This window comes from Platichthys flesus, chromosome 6 (genome assembly GCF_949316205.1).
Source record: "Platichthys flesus chromosome 6, fPlaFle2.1, whole genome shotgun sequence".
In the NCBI taxonomy this organism is placed as follows: Eukaryota; Metazoa; Chordata; class Actinopteri; order Pleuronectiformes; family Pleuronectidae; genus Platichthys; species Platichthys flesus.
The window spans coordinates 22509586-22524519 of NC_084950.1; the positions used below are offsets into that span (position 1 = coordinate 22509586).

Consider the following 14934-nt stretch of genomic DNA (forward strand, 5'->3'; position numbering starts at 1 on the left):
AAGACCCCAGGCACTCGTGGCAAGGCATCCAGTCTATCACAGACTACAGGTCCTCTCCGCAATATAATAATAACGAAAGCTACCCTCAGCCTGGACGATGAAGTACTTTGTTTCGAACAGGAGGACCCTACACAGGGAGCACTTCACCTGAGCCTGGCCCATCTGGATGTTCTTCATAGACTTCTTTTCCGACTTCAATACAGTCATAACCCAGTTATTATCATCCCGCTGTGAAAAATACCTCTCGTACCTAGACCAAATGCTTAGACACACTTTAAATATTAGGATAAGCCCCCAAATATGTTACGGCCAAAAACAGAAGTTGAAAATCTGGCTTAGCCACAACATTAAATGGAGGATAACAACCAAGTTATGATTCCAAACAGAAGATGAAGTTTATTTTCAAAATTGACCATAAAATAATTATAATTTACCAAACTATGGGAGTTTAGAGGTCTGGACAAAAATCGCAAAAAGATTAGGAAGTCAGGGTCCGTAGGACCTAGAGCTTCCTCTCCTAAACTAATAAACATGAAGGTAAACTTAAACCAGAAATAAAGACCGGCAACTTGACCACCAGACCTCCAGCTGATGCTGGGAGAGCAGAGCAAAGAGTAAAAGGGGAGGGAAGAACAGGAAGTTGGGAGCAATAACACCTGTTCACTAATGTCCCTGTCAAATGAATGGAAGGAATCTTCATTGCATTGGATTTGTTCTTCTTTAACTCCTAGGATTGTCAGTTTAATTAGCTTATAATTCTGCAGAGGTCATCCAGGAAAGATATCTTCTTCCCTGTTTCCTAAATCTGAGCAACAGTTGTTTTTACCACTGCTGTATCAATTACACCTCAAATATGCATTTTCTGCCATGGCATGGTGATTAGCACTAACATTAGCTAATGTTCAGCTAGCATAACATTAACGGTAACTCCATTTTTCATTAAGTCACTTTCCCTTGGCTTTCCTTTTTGTGATACTGACTGAATTCTCTGCCCCCACCTTGTCATTTTCATGATGTCTTATTGTCGGATCTCTCTCTTGCTTCCTGAACTGACATGGAAGTAAATAGACCTAGCTGAAAAAACTTTGCGAGATTACACAAAATATTTTGAGACTTTTCAGTGTTCTCGCAAAATTTTCTTTTTTCTTTTTCCAACTAGATTTTTTCTATCCTCCATTTGCCTTGGTGAAAACAAAAATGTATTTAAATGATTAATAACCTCACTTACACTGCAAGGCATCATAATATGAAGCTGAACTGATTAATAGAATGTTAATATACATATGATTTTGATTTGATAAATATACTGTTACGTATATATAAGTCTGATGAAATGGTAATATCTTATTAAGGCTGTCATCTCATCTCATTACATCATCTCATTTGCATCCGCTTATCCGGGGTCGGGTCGCGGGGGGAGCAGCTCAAGCAGGGGGCCCCAGACTTTCCTTTCCCGGGCCACATTGACCAACTCTGACGGGGGGATCCCGAGGCGTTCCCGAGGCGTTCCCAGGCCAGTGTTGAGATATAATCTCTCCACCTAGTTCTGGGTCTTCCCCGAGGTCTCCTCCCCACTGGACGTGCCTGAAACACCTCCCAAGGAAGGCGCCCAGTGGGCATCCTTACCAGATGCCCGAACCACCTCAGCTGACTCCTTTCTAAGTAAAGGAGCAGCGGCTCTAATCCGAGTTCCTCACGGATGGCTGAGCTTCTCACCCTATCCCTAAGGGAGACGCCAGCCACCCTTCTGAGAAAACTCATCTCGGCCGCTTGTACCCGTGATCTCGTCCTTTCGGTCATCACCCAGCCCTCATGACCATAGGTGAGGATAGGAACGAAGATCGACTGGTAGATCGAGAGCTTTGCCTTGCGGCTCAGCTCTCTTTTCGTTATAACGGTGCGGTAAAGCAAACGCAATACCGCCCCCGCTGCTCCGATTCTCCGGCCAATCTCACGCTCCATAGTACCCTCACTCGCGAACAAGACCCCAAGGTACTTGAACTCCTTCACTTGGGCTAAGGACTCATTTCCTACCCGGAGTAAGCAATCCATCGGTTTCCTGCTAAGAGTCATGGCCTCAGATTTAGCGGTGCTGATCCTCATCCCAGCCGCTTCACACTCGGCCGCCAGCCGATCCAGTGAGTGCTGAAGGTCACAGGCCGATGATCCAATGAGGACCACGTCATCTGCAAAAAGCAGTGACGAGATCCTCAGACCACCGAACTGCAACCCCTCCCCACCACGACTACGCCTCGATATCCTGTCCATGTATATCACAAACAGGATTGGTGACAAGGCGCAGCCCTGGCGGAGACCAGCATCCACTGAGAACGCAACTGACTGGCTGCCGAAGACGCGAACACAGCTCTCGCTTTGGGAGTACAGGGATTGGATGGCCCTGAGGATAGACCCCCTTACCCCATACTTTCGCAGCACCTCCCACAGTTTCTCCCGGGGGACCCGGTCATACGCCTTCTCCAGATCCACAAAACACATGTAGACCGGATGGGCATACTCCCAGGCCCCCTCCAGGATCCTTGCGAGAGTGAAGAGCTGGTCCGTAGTTCCACGTCCGGGGCGAAAACCGCATTGTTCCTCTTCAATCTGAGGTTCGACGATCGGCCGAACTCTCCTTTCCAGCACCTTGGAGTAGACTTTACCAGGGAGGCTGAGAAGTGTGATGCCCCGGTAATTGGCACACACTCTGTGGTCCCCCTTTTTGAACAGGGGAACCACCACCCCGGTTTGCCACTCCTTTGGCACTGTACCCGACTCCCACGCGATGTTGAATAGGCGTGTCAACCATGACAGCCCCTCAACACCCAGAGCCTTTAGCATTTCTGGCCGGATCTCATCAATCCCTGGGGCCTTGCCACTGCGGAGATGTTTGACCACCTCAGTGACCTCCACCAGGGAAATTGACGATGAAACACCATCAACCTCGAGCTCTGCCTCCAACATAGAGGGCGTGTTATTCGGATTCAGGAGTTCCTCAAAGTGTTCCTTCCAACGTCCGATGACCTCCTCAGTTGAGGTCAACAGAGTCCCATCCTTACTGTACACAGTTTGGATGGTTCCCCGTTTCCCCCTCCTGAGGTGCCGGATAGTCTTCCAGAAACACTTTGGTGCCGACCGAAAGTCCTTCTCCATGGCCTCTCCGAACTTCTCCCACACCCGCTGCTTAGCCTCCGACACGGCAGCAGCTGCAGCCCTTCGGGCCTGTCGGTACCCTGCAACCAGCGTGGAGGTAAGCCCCACCAGATCTAACTGATAGCGCTCCACCTCCCTCACAAGCTCCGGTTCCTTTCCCCACAGCGAGGTGACGTTCCACGTCCCCAGAGCCAGCTTCTGCCGCCCGGGTCTGGTCCGTCGAGACCCCTGACCTTCGCTGCCACCCATGTGGCTGTGCACCCAACCCCAACGGGTCTTCCCACAGGTGGTGGGCCCATGAGATGAAGAGGGGGGGGGGTGCCAAGTAGTTTGTTCGGGCTATGCCCGACCGGGCTCCGTGGCAAACCCGGCCACCAGACGCTCGCCATCGAGCCCTCCGTCTGGGCCTAGCTCCAGACGGGGGCCCCGGGCTTCCTCCGGGCTGGGTCCCATCTCCTCTTGTATCGATATTCATTGAGGGTTTTTGAACCATTCTTAGTCTGGCCCCTCACCTGAGACCACTCTGCCATGAGAGACCCTACCAGGAGCACAAGGCTCCAGACAACACAGCCCTCAGGTTCACAGGGACACGTAAACCTCTCCACCACGATAAGGTGATGGTTCAAGGAGAGGTAAGGCTGTCATGTGTATTGAAAAAAATATTAAATCTGTGAGTAACAGATTATAACATAGTAGTACATTTTCTATTTAAATGATGAAAGAAGACAGAACTTCATAGGACAATTTTTTATTCATGTGAACATTTTGACATGTTAATAAACCAAAAATGTGCTATAGGCCAAGATAAGTTTAAATGTTACTTTCAGGGAATACTTTTGCTAAATAAAAAAGGATGCAGTATGTGATGGGTGCTTGTTTTGGGTGTAACATGCACTAAACCAGCAGATTGCCATCTACCACTCGCTTTAAAAAGCAGATGTGATTGCATGTTAGCAGATTGTTATAATAAAAGGTGGGTCTGCTGTTGAGTTGCACCAGGGCTCCATGTTAACCCTTCAAACATGTAGATGTATCTTTCACCTGTCCAGGCACATTATCTGGATAGAAAAAATTGTTTATCATTTTGTTTGTGAATGTAGAATATAATTTTCAGACAAACTGTTGGAAGTATCCAAACTGTGTCAACAGTTAATGGTGAATAGATTATTTGCATGCAAATAAAGGTATTGGCCCATCGCATCCTAGTAGTTTAGGCCATAAAACAATTTACCAGAAGCTGCTTTGTGTCAATAGGAACCTGATTTTTCCTGTTCAGATGCTGCATTTTCATCTCCTGCAGGAGTGTCCCACTGACATCCTTGAATATGTGTGATACATGCAGTGTTGTAAGGGGGATGACAGGATCACCATCAAGTCATACCTTTTTTTGGAAGAATGACCTATGTGAAACAATTTCATTAAGGAATGTTGTATAGTTTAATGTGGAACATACAAGGGAAAGTCTTTGGCTTTTATAAGTCATGCCCCTAGCTTGAAAAGGAACTTAGTTTGGATACCTAAGATAGTAGAGACCACTTTGCTGCAGAGGAAACATCTGCTTATGCATTTTCCCCTTAGTGTTTGTTACAAGCAGAGTTTATGCATATTTCTACTTTCCAGGTGAAACTTCTAAATAACAAGTTTAATAATAAGTTTTTGCAGTCAGTAACTTAATCAGTCACTTTTTCGGCTGTCTGTGGATAAATATGTGCGAACAATGAACCGGACCACACCACAATTTTAGAACACACCCATAGGGGCAAATGCATTTGCTATTCATTCAACATGGGTAGAGGGTGAGAGAAAACCACTACATCAGTCTGAAACTTAGCTTACACGCTGTATGTAAGATGTAGTGTCTTGTTTGAGTTAATGCGTTTTAAGTGACAGAAGCATCAAGCTATGTTTGTTGTTGTTTTTAATTCATAAAGAAACCAGTAGTAACACAGACATTTTGTTGACAGGAAAAGAAGACAGTTACCATGGAAACCTTTTAAAGTTTTGTTAATTTCTGACTGACACTTCACACAACTTTGATTGCACGAGGTTAAGAAAAGCAGGAAGCATTGCTACCATTGCCCTCTGAACATTTCAATGCTTTGTCGTTTTTTTATAGGTGACAACAAGTATGCTTTGTATGACATGACTTTTTTATGACTGATGCCGAAAGCAACATTTTTAGTCTTTGGGAAAATTAGTTTTAAATCCCAGGCAGACCTAGTGTCTTCAGTTTTACAATATTTTGGACAATTAGGAAATGTATTTGCTTTTAAATGCTTTAAATTTATTATGCTAAAAATTGTTTTTGATCAGTGAACTTTTTATTCATCTTCACAGAAGAATTTTTCTCTGAAACAGAGCAAATTCAGCCAAACTAGGGAAGCTTATATTAAGATTACTAAATAGCCAAAGTTTCATTTTAACACAATAGATATAACTTTTGGTTATCAAAACATTTTTCAACTTTTACCATTATATATATACATAAACAAATGACTAAGATCATGTTTTGATAAAGTTGTTGTAAAGGCAACAGATAGCATGTGGATTTTATACAGTATTTGTGCTGGACAGGATTTACAGGGAGTTAATGGTTCTCTTTAGTTCACTTCTACTCCTCCTCCAAGGTGCTTTTGGACATGAAGCGAAGTCCTTCTTGCCTCAGTCGGTCCAAGATCGGCCCATAGACGTCCTTTGTCATCGGAGCAACCAGACCCTTCGTGTTGATTTCGCCTGAAGAGAGCCAACACAGATTTAGTTTCACTCAACAGCTCACTTACATCATTTCAGGATTTTCAGGAAGCTGCTTGTTTCAGTTCATTTTGGAACATAAAGAACATCACACATCAGGCCTCAAAGGACAAGCTAACCTTAGCTTTGTGGACAAACAGAATATACTAATGTCCCTTTACAGACTGACAAATGTTAGCTTCACACTTTAACTGTTTAGTCACATTTTTTTTGCAGCTTATTTTGGCTAAATAAAATCTGACTTTATCTTCTTTATGTGCAACATGTGGAGTAAGAATTTGACACTCGGATCCTCAAATTTTAATAAATCTGTGGTCTGGGATCTCACTTCAAAAAAGGTATTTGCAGGTCTAAGTACAGATGTTTGTATAATTTAAATCTTAATAGGCTGGATGGTATCTACTGAGTCTGTCAAAATACTTTCTCAACAGCGATTCCCACAGAATGAATTTAATGTATGCCGGTAACGGGAGTGGCACATGCACAATGGTTACTCTCACACGCACCAGATTTCAAGTGACTAGTGAAGGGACTAAAGAGTGAAAGACAAGTTCTTGCGTGAGAGAGAACAATTTATGCCACTTTCAAATAAGCACACAGCTGAGCCTGAAACTATGAGTACTGACTGTCTGCATGGACAGTAAAAAACTTTCTGGATGCTAGCGAGAGCTAGCATAGAGCAAATGGTGCTAAAAATAACACTTTTCACAGCTATAAAATGCAGCAACTGAGCAAAACACTAGGTTAGAGGTTTCTTATGTATGTATGGTGTAAACAAATTTTGGGGTCATTATAAATCTTTAGCAGAACAAATGTGAATATGGAGGACCACTTCTATTATATAGACCACTTCAGTCTATATAATTAATGAGAAACAACATTTTAACATGACCCGATTAGCCTTGGTCTCTCAGATTTTTACAAAACTTAGAGTTTAAGTAAATGGCTGTAAGAGGCTGAAAACAATGTTCCAACGTGATCTTACTGACCGTCAAGGACCATGCGAGCAGCAATGGCTGTTGGGTATCCTACAGTCTTAGCCATGGCAGAGAAACCATTAGGGTCACCATAAACCACCAGGCTGACGTGTTTAGTCTCCAGCTCGCCAGTCGGGTGGCGAACCCCCACGTCGTTCCTCAAGATGATCATGTCTCGCTCACCCTTATCTGACCACGGGAGAGAAGTCAAAGTTTGTGTTACTGGAATTATCAAGGCTTGTGCAGTTTTAAACATTTTTATTTAAGACTTTCTTAATACCATATAGAATGAAATTTAATAACACATGAACAAAACTTGCTTCATATAATATCAATAATAAAAAAGAACATTTAAGACTAGTAGTAATGGGCTACTGATTGATTGATAGTTGTTCTTTTAATACAAGTTTTTTTTTAATCTTCAACATCATTTTAAGAAAATCAGATTCCAATGCTTGTAATACTTTGCAGGACATGCAGATTCCCTGATCAAATTGTATTCTTCTGTGTTGTGGTAATAAAATGAGGCTGTTTCTTACTGAATGAGAGCTTAGCCTCCAGATGTCTTGTCAGAGCTGCCAGAACGCTGTCGGCCTGAGGCACTGCCTCGTCGCTCAGCATCCCAAACCTGAACACATAGAGACGGGATAAAAAACAGGACTTTTCCTCACAATAAAATAACCTTCACAAAGCCGTATTAAAAGCATCAAAAGAGAATTACTCCGCTTTAACACCCCGGCGGCGCTGCAACAGCCCACACATCCTTGGCTAAATCTAAAGAGATGAGCAGTTGCTTTTGTTGTTGCTTTGCTGGTGAATTGAATAAATGAACAAGTCATTCAATTTCAGATGTAAGCACGTTGGCTTTTTACCCTTTTAAAGGCAGAGATGGAATGTTTCCAATAGTTCACTTTCACTGTCAGAGGAATTCATGTTTCAATGTTAGCGTGGCCCTCTTCCGTTCAGCGCCAGCAGCAGCACAACAATGATGGCACGGAGCCTTGATCTGAAGACACCCTTGGAAAGGTTGATTTAAATTGAGGAGTGTGCATGCTACACCACTTCAGGCGTCCTCATTAAGGAGGGAAGTGAAAAGTGAAGAGAAGAGGAACAGCCTCGGTCTTGCTCTTAGCCACCCATCTATGGATGTTTACTTTGAAGAGACATCACATCTGCCTCCTCTGCACAGACCGAGCTGCACAGACAAATGGACATTCAGAAAACTAGTCGTCGGATTATATTGTTTCACCCCATCAACAAGCTGTTGATTAGAGAGTGCTATGGAAGAGCTGTTGACATTAATGACTTTTAAAACTCACTTGCCAGCATGAGTAGGGAAAAACACTGGGCTAAAACCAAGTTAAACACCAGTATTCGATTTTTTTCTTGATCCGTTTTAGCGTATAACAACTATCATGTCAAATGTTTTATAATAATAATTTTAATGACAGCAAAATGTTACATTTGCAATGCTTCAATCCTGGTATAAAATAAGATGAACTCTGGGATTTAATTGAATTATATTTTGCCAAAGATAGAGACAAGGGGTTTATGTGTTATATTTTCACACCTTCAGTTTGTCATGACATGTAACTACAGTAATAAGGCAGTTACAAAAACAAATAACGATGGAGACAAGCCTATTAAACCCCTGGTTAAGCTGCCATCTTAGTTTTTGTCTCACATCACAGGCTTTGCTGTAGTTAAACTACTTTAAATCACATATATATGTACTAAATTAAAGATTGAATATAAACTTAGTTTCATTATAAATAATTGACTGTAACTAGGAAACTGTAAAATTAAAATAAGTTAGACAAACACCTTGTAAATACTTTTTTCATGCATATACATGGAGATATTTGACAGCGACATTCAGACCCATTTCAAACTAGAGTCACGTTTTGATAAACATAAACACATAGTGTCAATCCTGGCAGTCGATTAGGATCACTCACCATCTCAGACTGTCCATTCTGAAATCATCTTTTTCAATGTGTTCATATACGGCTTCTTCAAAGGCCGCCTGGGACAGAGAAGAGGACAATCCGATCTGCTTACAGAGCAGCTCTTTCTGTAGAGAGGAGAGATCTGATAAGAACAAACCATGTCCATCTACTAGCCCACCTTTAGCTCCAAGTCTGTCTCCTAGCCCATCTTAGCTCCTTGCATGTCTCCTAACCCATCTTTGCTCCTATTCTGTCTTTTAACCATTCTTTAGCTCCTAGTCTGTGTCCTAGCCTATCTTTAGCTCATAGACCGTCGCCCAATCCACCTTTAGCTAAGTTAGCCTCCTAGCCCCATCTTTAGCTCCTAGCGTGTCTCCTAACCCACCTTTAGCTCCTAGCCTGTCTTCCAACCCATCTTTAGCTCAAAGTCTGTATCCTAGCCTATCTTTAGCTCCTAGCCTGTCTTCAAACCCATCTTTAGCTCAAAGTCTGTTTTCTTGCCCATCTTAAGCTCAAAGTCTGTCTCCTAGTCCAATCTTTAGCTCCTAGTTTGTCTCCTAATCCAATATTTAGGTCCTAGTCTGTCTCCTAGCCAATCTTTATCTCAGAGTCTGACTCCTAGCCCATCTTTGGCTCTTAGTCTGTCTCCTAGCCCATATTTTGCTTCTATTCTGTCTCCTAGCCCATCTTTTGCTCCTAGTCTGTCTCCTAGTCTACCTTTAGTGAGTATTACCTTCAATTCCTTAACTGTCTGTTGCTCATGTTTTTAAACACGGGGTATAAGACACTACATGAACCTTTAATGGGCTCCAGGGCTAAATCTTGCAGGTGGGCCATCACTATTTATCTATTTCTTTTTGAATCTTCGTTCAAGATTTTTTTTTTAAAAGAAGGGGAGATAAAAAAGATTTTATTAAGAGTTTCAGAAGGACAAGGGGCAGGATTTAAACTTCTCATCATCTTTTGATTTCTGAACACGGCGCTCTGTTTCTCTTTCATCTCGGAAGGATAAAAGACCGCAAATGTTAGCTGCTGTAAACTCATCAATGTCAGAAAGCCGAGGCTCACTGCAGCCTTGATGCTGACAAGCAGCTATTGACAGTAATAGTCTCTTCAGCAAACCCTCTTCCACAATCAGACGCTTCAAGTGGAAGAGCTGCAAAACAGCTCATTTTATAAAAGTGAGTGACAGACTGGAGAACGAAGGGCGTGGCACAGCTCAGCTGCCTTTCAACCATCTATTCAAAACTTTTCATGATCCCTCAAAAAACAAACGTTGAAATTATCGTCAGCTGAGGTTCTTACCCAGGAAACGGGAGATGAAGTGGGCTGCAGGATGGGACAGGGCTCGCTGTTTATCAGACCCAGTTTGACAAAACCACTCATAGCCTTGGAGAAGCCCTGAGGGACAGAAGAAAAGCTCAAGTGAATCACAATGAACACAAGAAACAAAAGACTCTTGGAGAAATAAGTTTTATGCATGAATACATTTTTGAGGTTCAGATGCGTCTGAAACATACAAACTGTTTGAGACAGTAAATTAGTCATTTCCACAATTTTATTTTCATATTGTATGGGATTTATTTGGACTTTCGAGGACACATAACTGCAGTGATTAACTTTTATTTCCCCTCACTAACTGCTCTCATTACAATACTTCCCATCTAATCTTACATGTTACAAAAAATCCTAAACGTAACAAACATGACCACAACATGAGTCACATTTCTCCTGTATTAGCTTCACTTCATTGGATAACTATTAAATTTAATATATAATTTAAAATGATCATCCTCTCCTACAAAGCCCCTCATAATATGGCACCATCAAACCTTTAAGCGCCTGTATTACCATTTCACCCCACTAGAGCACTGCGCTCCCATAATTCAGGCTAACTTTAAGGCTGGCGCGTACTTCTGCCAGCTTCTGCCAGCTATCAGTGGAAGTGTGTGTGTCTGTGTGTGTGTTATACCTTGAAGCGCAGGGTTCCTCTGATCAGTGTGTGTGCGGTCTGAATGCCGTACGACTCTGCATATATGGTGCTGTTACGATTGGGAAATCCTTCCAGGTTGAAACCAGGAAAGATATCCAGTGGCATGGTGGAGTCCATCAGATTGCCGCCGGCCGGGATGCTCACCTCCTGGTCAAATCGAAACATACACAGATTCATTTTCTTCTTCTTGACTTGAGGGACTGTAATTATTGGAGCAAATCCAGAGAAAAAACAACATATTGTTATTTTATGGTAAACTGGAGCCTCTTGTACCTGGTTGTCTTTGAGGAAGACGGCTGGGCTGATGGTGTTGAGGAGGACACCGTACGGACTCCAGCTGAACTTGTAGCGGAGAGGATTGTCTGAACATTCCGGAGCAGGAAGACCACCACAGAAAGAGCTGTAGGACTCCACCTGAACCAAAAAATACATTTAATTCAAGTTTACTGACAATCAACAGGTATCAACTACTTAAAAATGGAAAAGAATAACCATATGTATTTAACTTGCACTGTAGCAGCTTTACAACAACTTGTGATGAGGTCTGACAGTCAGTTAAGTCAGTCTACTGACATGAAGACACTTCACTCTAAAACAGGCCCTGCTTCTCAAACAGCTAGTTCTCAAACTGTGCACTTGAGCTCAGAGACTTAGTTGCTCGCACTTATGAGCAAAATTCCTAAAACATGAATAACAGCTGTAGATATAACAAATATAATGTTCAAACTTTGCACACAAAGACAAAGCATGGGCTCAAGAAAAGAAGCTGAAGCGCAGCAAAAAGTCTGACTGCAAGCGCACAGTTTAGGCCCAAGCAGAGCTAGTGTAAGTCCGAGTGTTTTGAGCCATGCTACAAATAAATCTAAGGTAAAATCAAGTGGGGAGAGCGTGGCCTAGGGGATAGAGCGGGTGCTCTGCAACAAGAAGGTTGCCGGTTCGAATCCCACTCTCTCCCATCTGCATGTCCTAAATGTCCTTGGCAAGATACTGAACCCCTAGATGGCCCCTCATAAAATGATGAGTGTTCTAAAAATGTAAGTCGCTTTGGATAAAAGCGTCAGCTAAATGACATGTAATGTAATGTAAAAGTCCTGCTCTCCAACTGAAAGACCACACTTTGGAATGTATGAGTTCCAAGTGTCATGAATTGTTGATGTCATTAATTGATAGTTGAAAAACTTTGCTCATTCACATCACTACTACGTGCCATCTCTGACAAGTATCATGGTGATTTTGAAGGTAAAGTAAAGACAGAATGTAGAGAAACGATAAAGACAATCCTGTTTTTGGTTGTGTGAACATCATTACATCTGGAAACTAAGGCTACTACTCTTGGACAAAGGTAATATTCTTTAAGCGGCTTTCACAAGACTCATTCTGAGAGAGAATGTTACGCAAACAAGTTCTGTGGTGAATGAGCTGCTAAGAAAAAGCCTAGAAGGTGAAATCTCCTTCAGAAGGACAATTTGTGAGGGAGCCTTGTTGCTGCAGTGCTGCTACAGAACCAGACAGGGAACGAAAGACCCTCAGTGTCAGTTTGTCGTAAAGAAGCGTCAAGAAGCAGTTTACTGATACAACATAAGGGACACAGCTGAGCATTTCCAGCCACAAAGGAGGGATTTACGGTCTGCACAAGCCAAATTATTTGATCAAGATATTTTGGCTAAAACCAGCTGTGAGAGGCTATTTCAGCCATTACAATCAAAGAAGGTGTGACAAAGTAAATAAAGTAAGTTAGGTTTGTTTGCATCACCTTTCACAGATATAAATTCATGAAGTGCTAAAAATCCATAAAAATATTCAATATGGAAAAACAGTATTAAGGTAGAAATGCTACAGAAATTGAAATGGCCCAAGATAGGGAAAAGATTCCTCGCCCCTGATTTAATGGATCAATATGGCAGCGAACAGTCTGCACCGACATGTAAAAACCAAACACAACTTATCTCATACACACACAAACACAGTCCGAGTGTGTGCCGTCTCACCATGCAGCCTTCGGCTTTGGCCTTGTCGATACACTCCATGGCCAGCATGTGGTCGATACCCGGGTCTAGTCCCATCTCATTCACTATGGTGACGCCAGCCGCCTCCGCACTAAGACACACGCCCACACACACATTCATTGATAAATAGGAATTAAAATGATATTTTTTGTTAGTTTTTCAATATATTAAATAATTTCTTTTCTGTATCTTATTTCCAAATTTGATCATTTATTCATTCAACATTTTTTTTTTTTAGTCTACCATCAAAAAATGTAGTATTTCAAATGTCAAAACTGCAGCAAAAAAAGTGCCCAGTTGTATGGAATGGTCATGAATTCTTAGTAACCCTCTTTTATTGTTGTCTGTGGTGTAGATCACCTGCTCTGCAGCTCCTTCATGGCAGGACTCAGGTAGCTGGCGGTCACCAGGTTTACCTTCCTCTTGATGCAGTGTTTGGCGATGAGCGGGTGGAGTGTGTACGGCAGCATGCTGAGGAGCAGAGGGAAGACAGCAGGTCCTTCAGTAGACTGTTGCAAGCTTAGGCTAGTCGGACAGTTTAGGACTGAGCATGACAAACTCAGTCAGAAATGTCCACATTAATCCATTTTTTTGTATCTGTCCAGTGAACATAGCAGCCTCACAGGCACAGAAAAGATATATCAGCATTACTTAACTGCCACTAAGAAAACAAGAAACACGATTTCGGTTGCTAAACAATTTTTAGCGCCTTATTGTATGGCTCTGGACTTTCCAGCAAATTTCCGGAAACCTCTCCTCGTAATTTCCTCCAAGTTTAATGGTAATTAGCAGTTAATTACTGGACAATTTTTACACAATTTGATAATTATTGAGGGAAATAGTAGTATCGACATTTGTTAATTAGGTTTGAGCTTCTTACTAAAGGAAGAGTAGTTTTATTACTTAGAATGTATACATAATTGTGCAGACCTTTCTTTCTAATATCGTAACAATTCACGGCTAAATTAGGACAAACTATGAAAATAGCTTCCATGAAATAATCTGAAAAATTAGACCTGTTAAAGAAAATGTTCACATAATACTGGTAGTCTACTGATGTATTTTACAAACCAGAGGTTGACCATCTGCCCAATATAGCTGAAAATAATTGATTTAGAACCAAAATAAAAACAGCAAGAAATTATTTGGTCCAAACTAGAGACAGTTTGTATGCCTGCATATGGAACAAACCATTTGTAAAACAGTGAGACCGTAGTGTGTACTGCACCTGATGACCAAGTCATGATCTTTGATCAGAGAGTCGAGGTGTCCCTCCTGGCTGCTGGCATCCAGCGTGATGGGGATGACGTTTGGATATTTGGCTGCCAGCGCCTCCGCCTGCTTCAGCAGCATCGACGCTGTTAAACAAGGTCACTCAGGTTAGTAAAACAGGTTAGACTGGTTGTGCTGTACATTAGTACTGTCAGTGTCACCAGCTGCAGGCAAATTGTTTGAATACAAACTATATTATAGAGGTTATACTGTAGTATGGCACACAGCAGAGACAAAGGCCTCTTGGGCTCATGAACAAGTCAGTGAGTTCAGTGAACTTCTGTGTCCTCCCAGTCACCAGATGGGAATCCAGTAGAGCATGTTAGAAATGAGGTAGAGCAGGAGACTGGCAGCATGAATGTTCAGCTGACTAATCAGCAGATACGATGTGATGCAATCATGTGAACGTGAAGCAGAATCTCAATCTCTCATCTGGAATCAATGAAACAAGGAACTGAGGCTATTTGAGAGCAAATCCGGGAACAGCCCAGAATCAGTCAAATTTTCCTCAGCGGTGAATAAACTTCATGATGTGATCCTGGTGCAGCTGATCAAGGGAGCTGAAGCCAAACCAGAACTTTCAGCTCCAGCAGTAAGGCAATTGTATTTACACTATATACTAAAATCCAACTTTGAACCTGAGCCATTCTCCGCAGTGTGTCACGTGGGTCTCTTCTTATCTTTCAAGTGTTCAAATTCAATATATTTAAAATCACTTCATGTATTTCATATTAGTTGTCTGTAATAACAGAAGGACAGAACTCTATAGAAGTTTTAAGAAAGCAGAGACCAGAAATTACTTTAGAAGACAGTGTTAGTGAGTTTTATAGATATGC

The 14934-nt window shown here is 42.2% G+C and overlaps 1 protein-coding gene across 2 annotated transcripts in view; it reads right to left on the reverse strand.

Annotated features, from left to right (window-relative positions):
- Positions 1 to 5051: 5051 nt before the first annotated feature.
- aass (aminoadipate-semialdehyde synthase) overlaps positions 5052 to 14934 on the reverse strand; it is a 30507-nt gene continuing 20624 nt past the window's right edge. For both annotated transcript variants that reach the window (XM_062389991.1, XM_062389990.1), the window contains exons 15-24: positions 14055 to 14184; positions 13187 to 13297; positions 12809 to 12917; positions 11094 to 11234; positions 10800 to 10967; positions 10133 to 10228; positions 8837 to 8952; positions 7418 to 7506; positions 6891 to 7067; positions 5052 to 5883 (exon numbers count right to left, since the gene is read on the reverse strand). In XM_062389991.1, coding sequence (XP_062245975.1) covers positions 5762 to 5883; positions 6891 to 7067; positions 7418 to 7506; positions 8837 to 8952; positions 10133 to 10228; positions 10800 to 10967; positions 11094 to 11234; positions 12809 to 12917; positions 13187 to 13297; positions 14055 to 14184 — 1259 coding nt within the window. In that variant the 3' untranslated portion in view covers positions 5052 to 5761. The remainder of the gene's footprint in view (positions 5884 to 6890; positions 7068 to 7417; positions 7507 to 8836; positions 8953 to 10132; positions 10229 to 10799; positions 10968 to 11093; positions 11235 to 12808; positions 12918 to 13186; positions 13298 to 14054; positions 14185 to 14934) is intronic.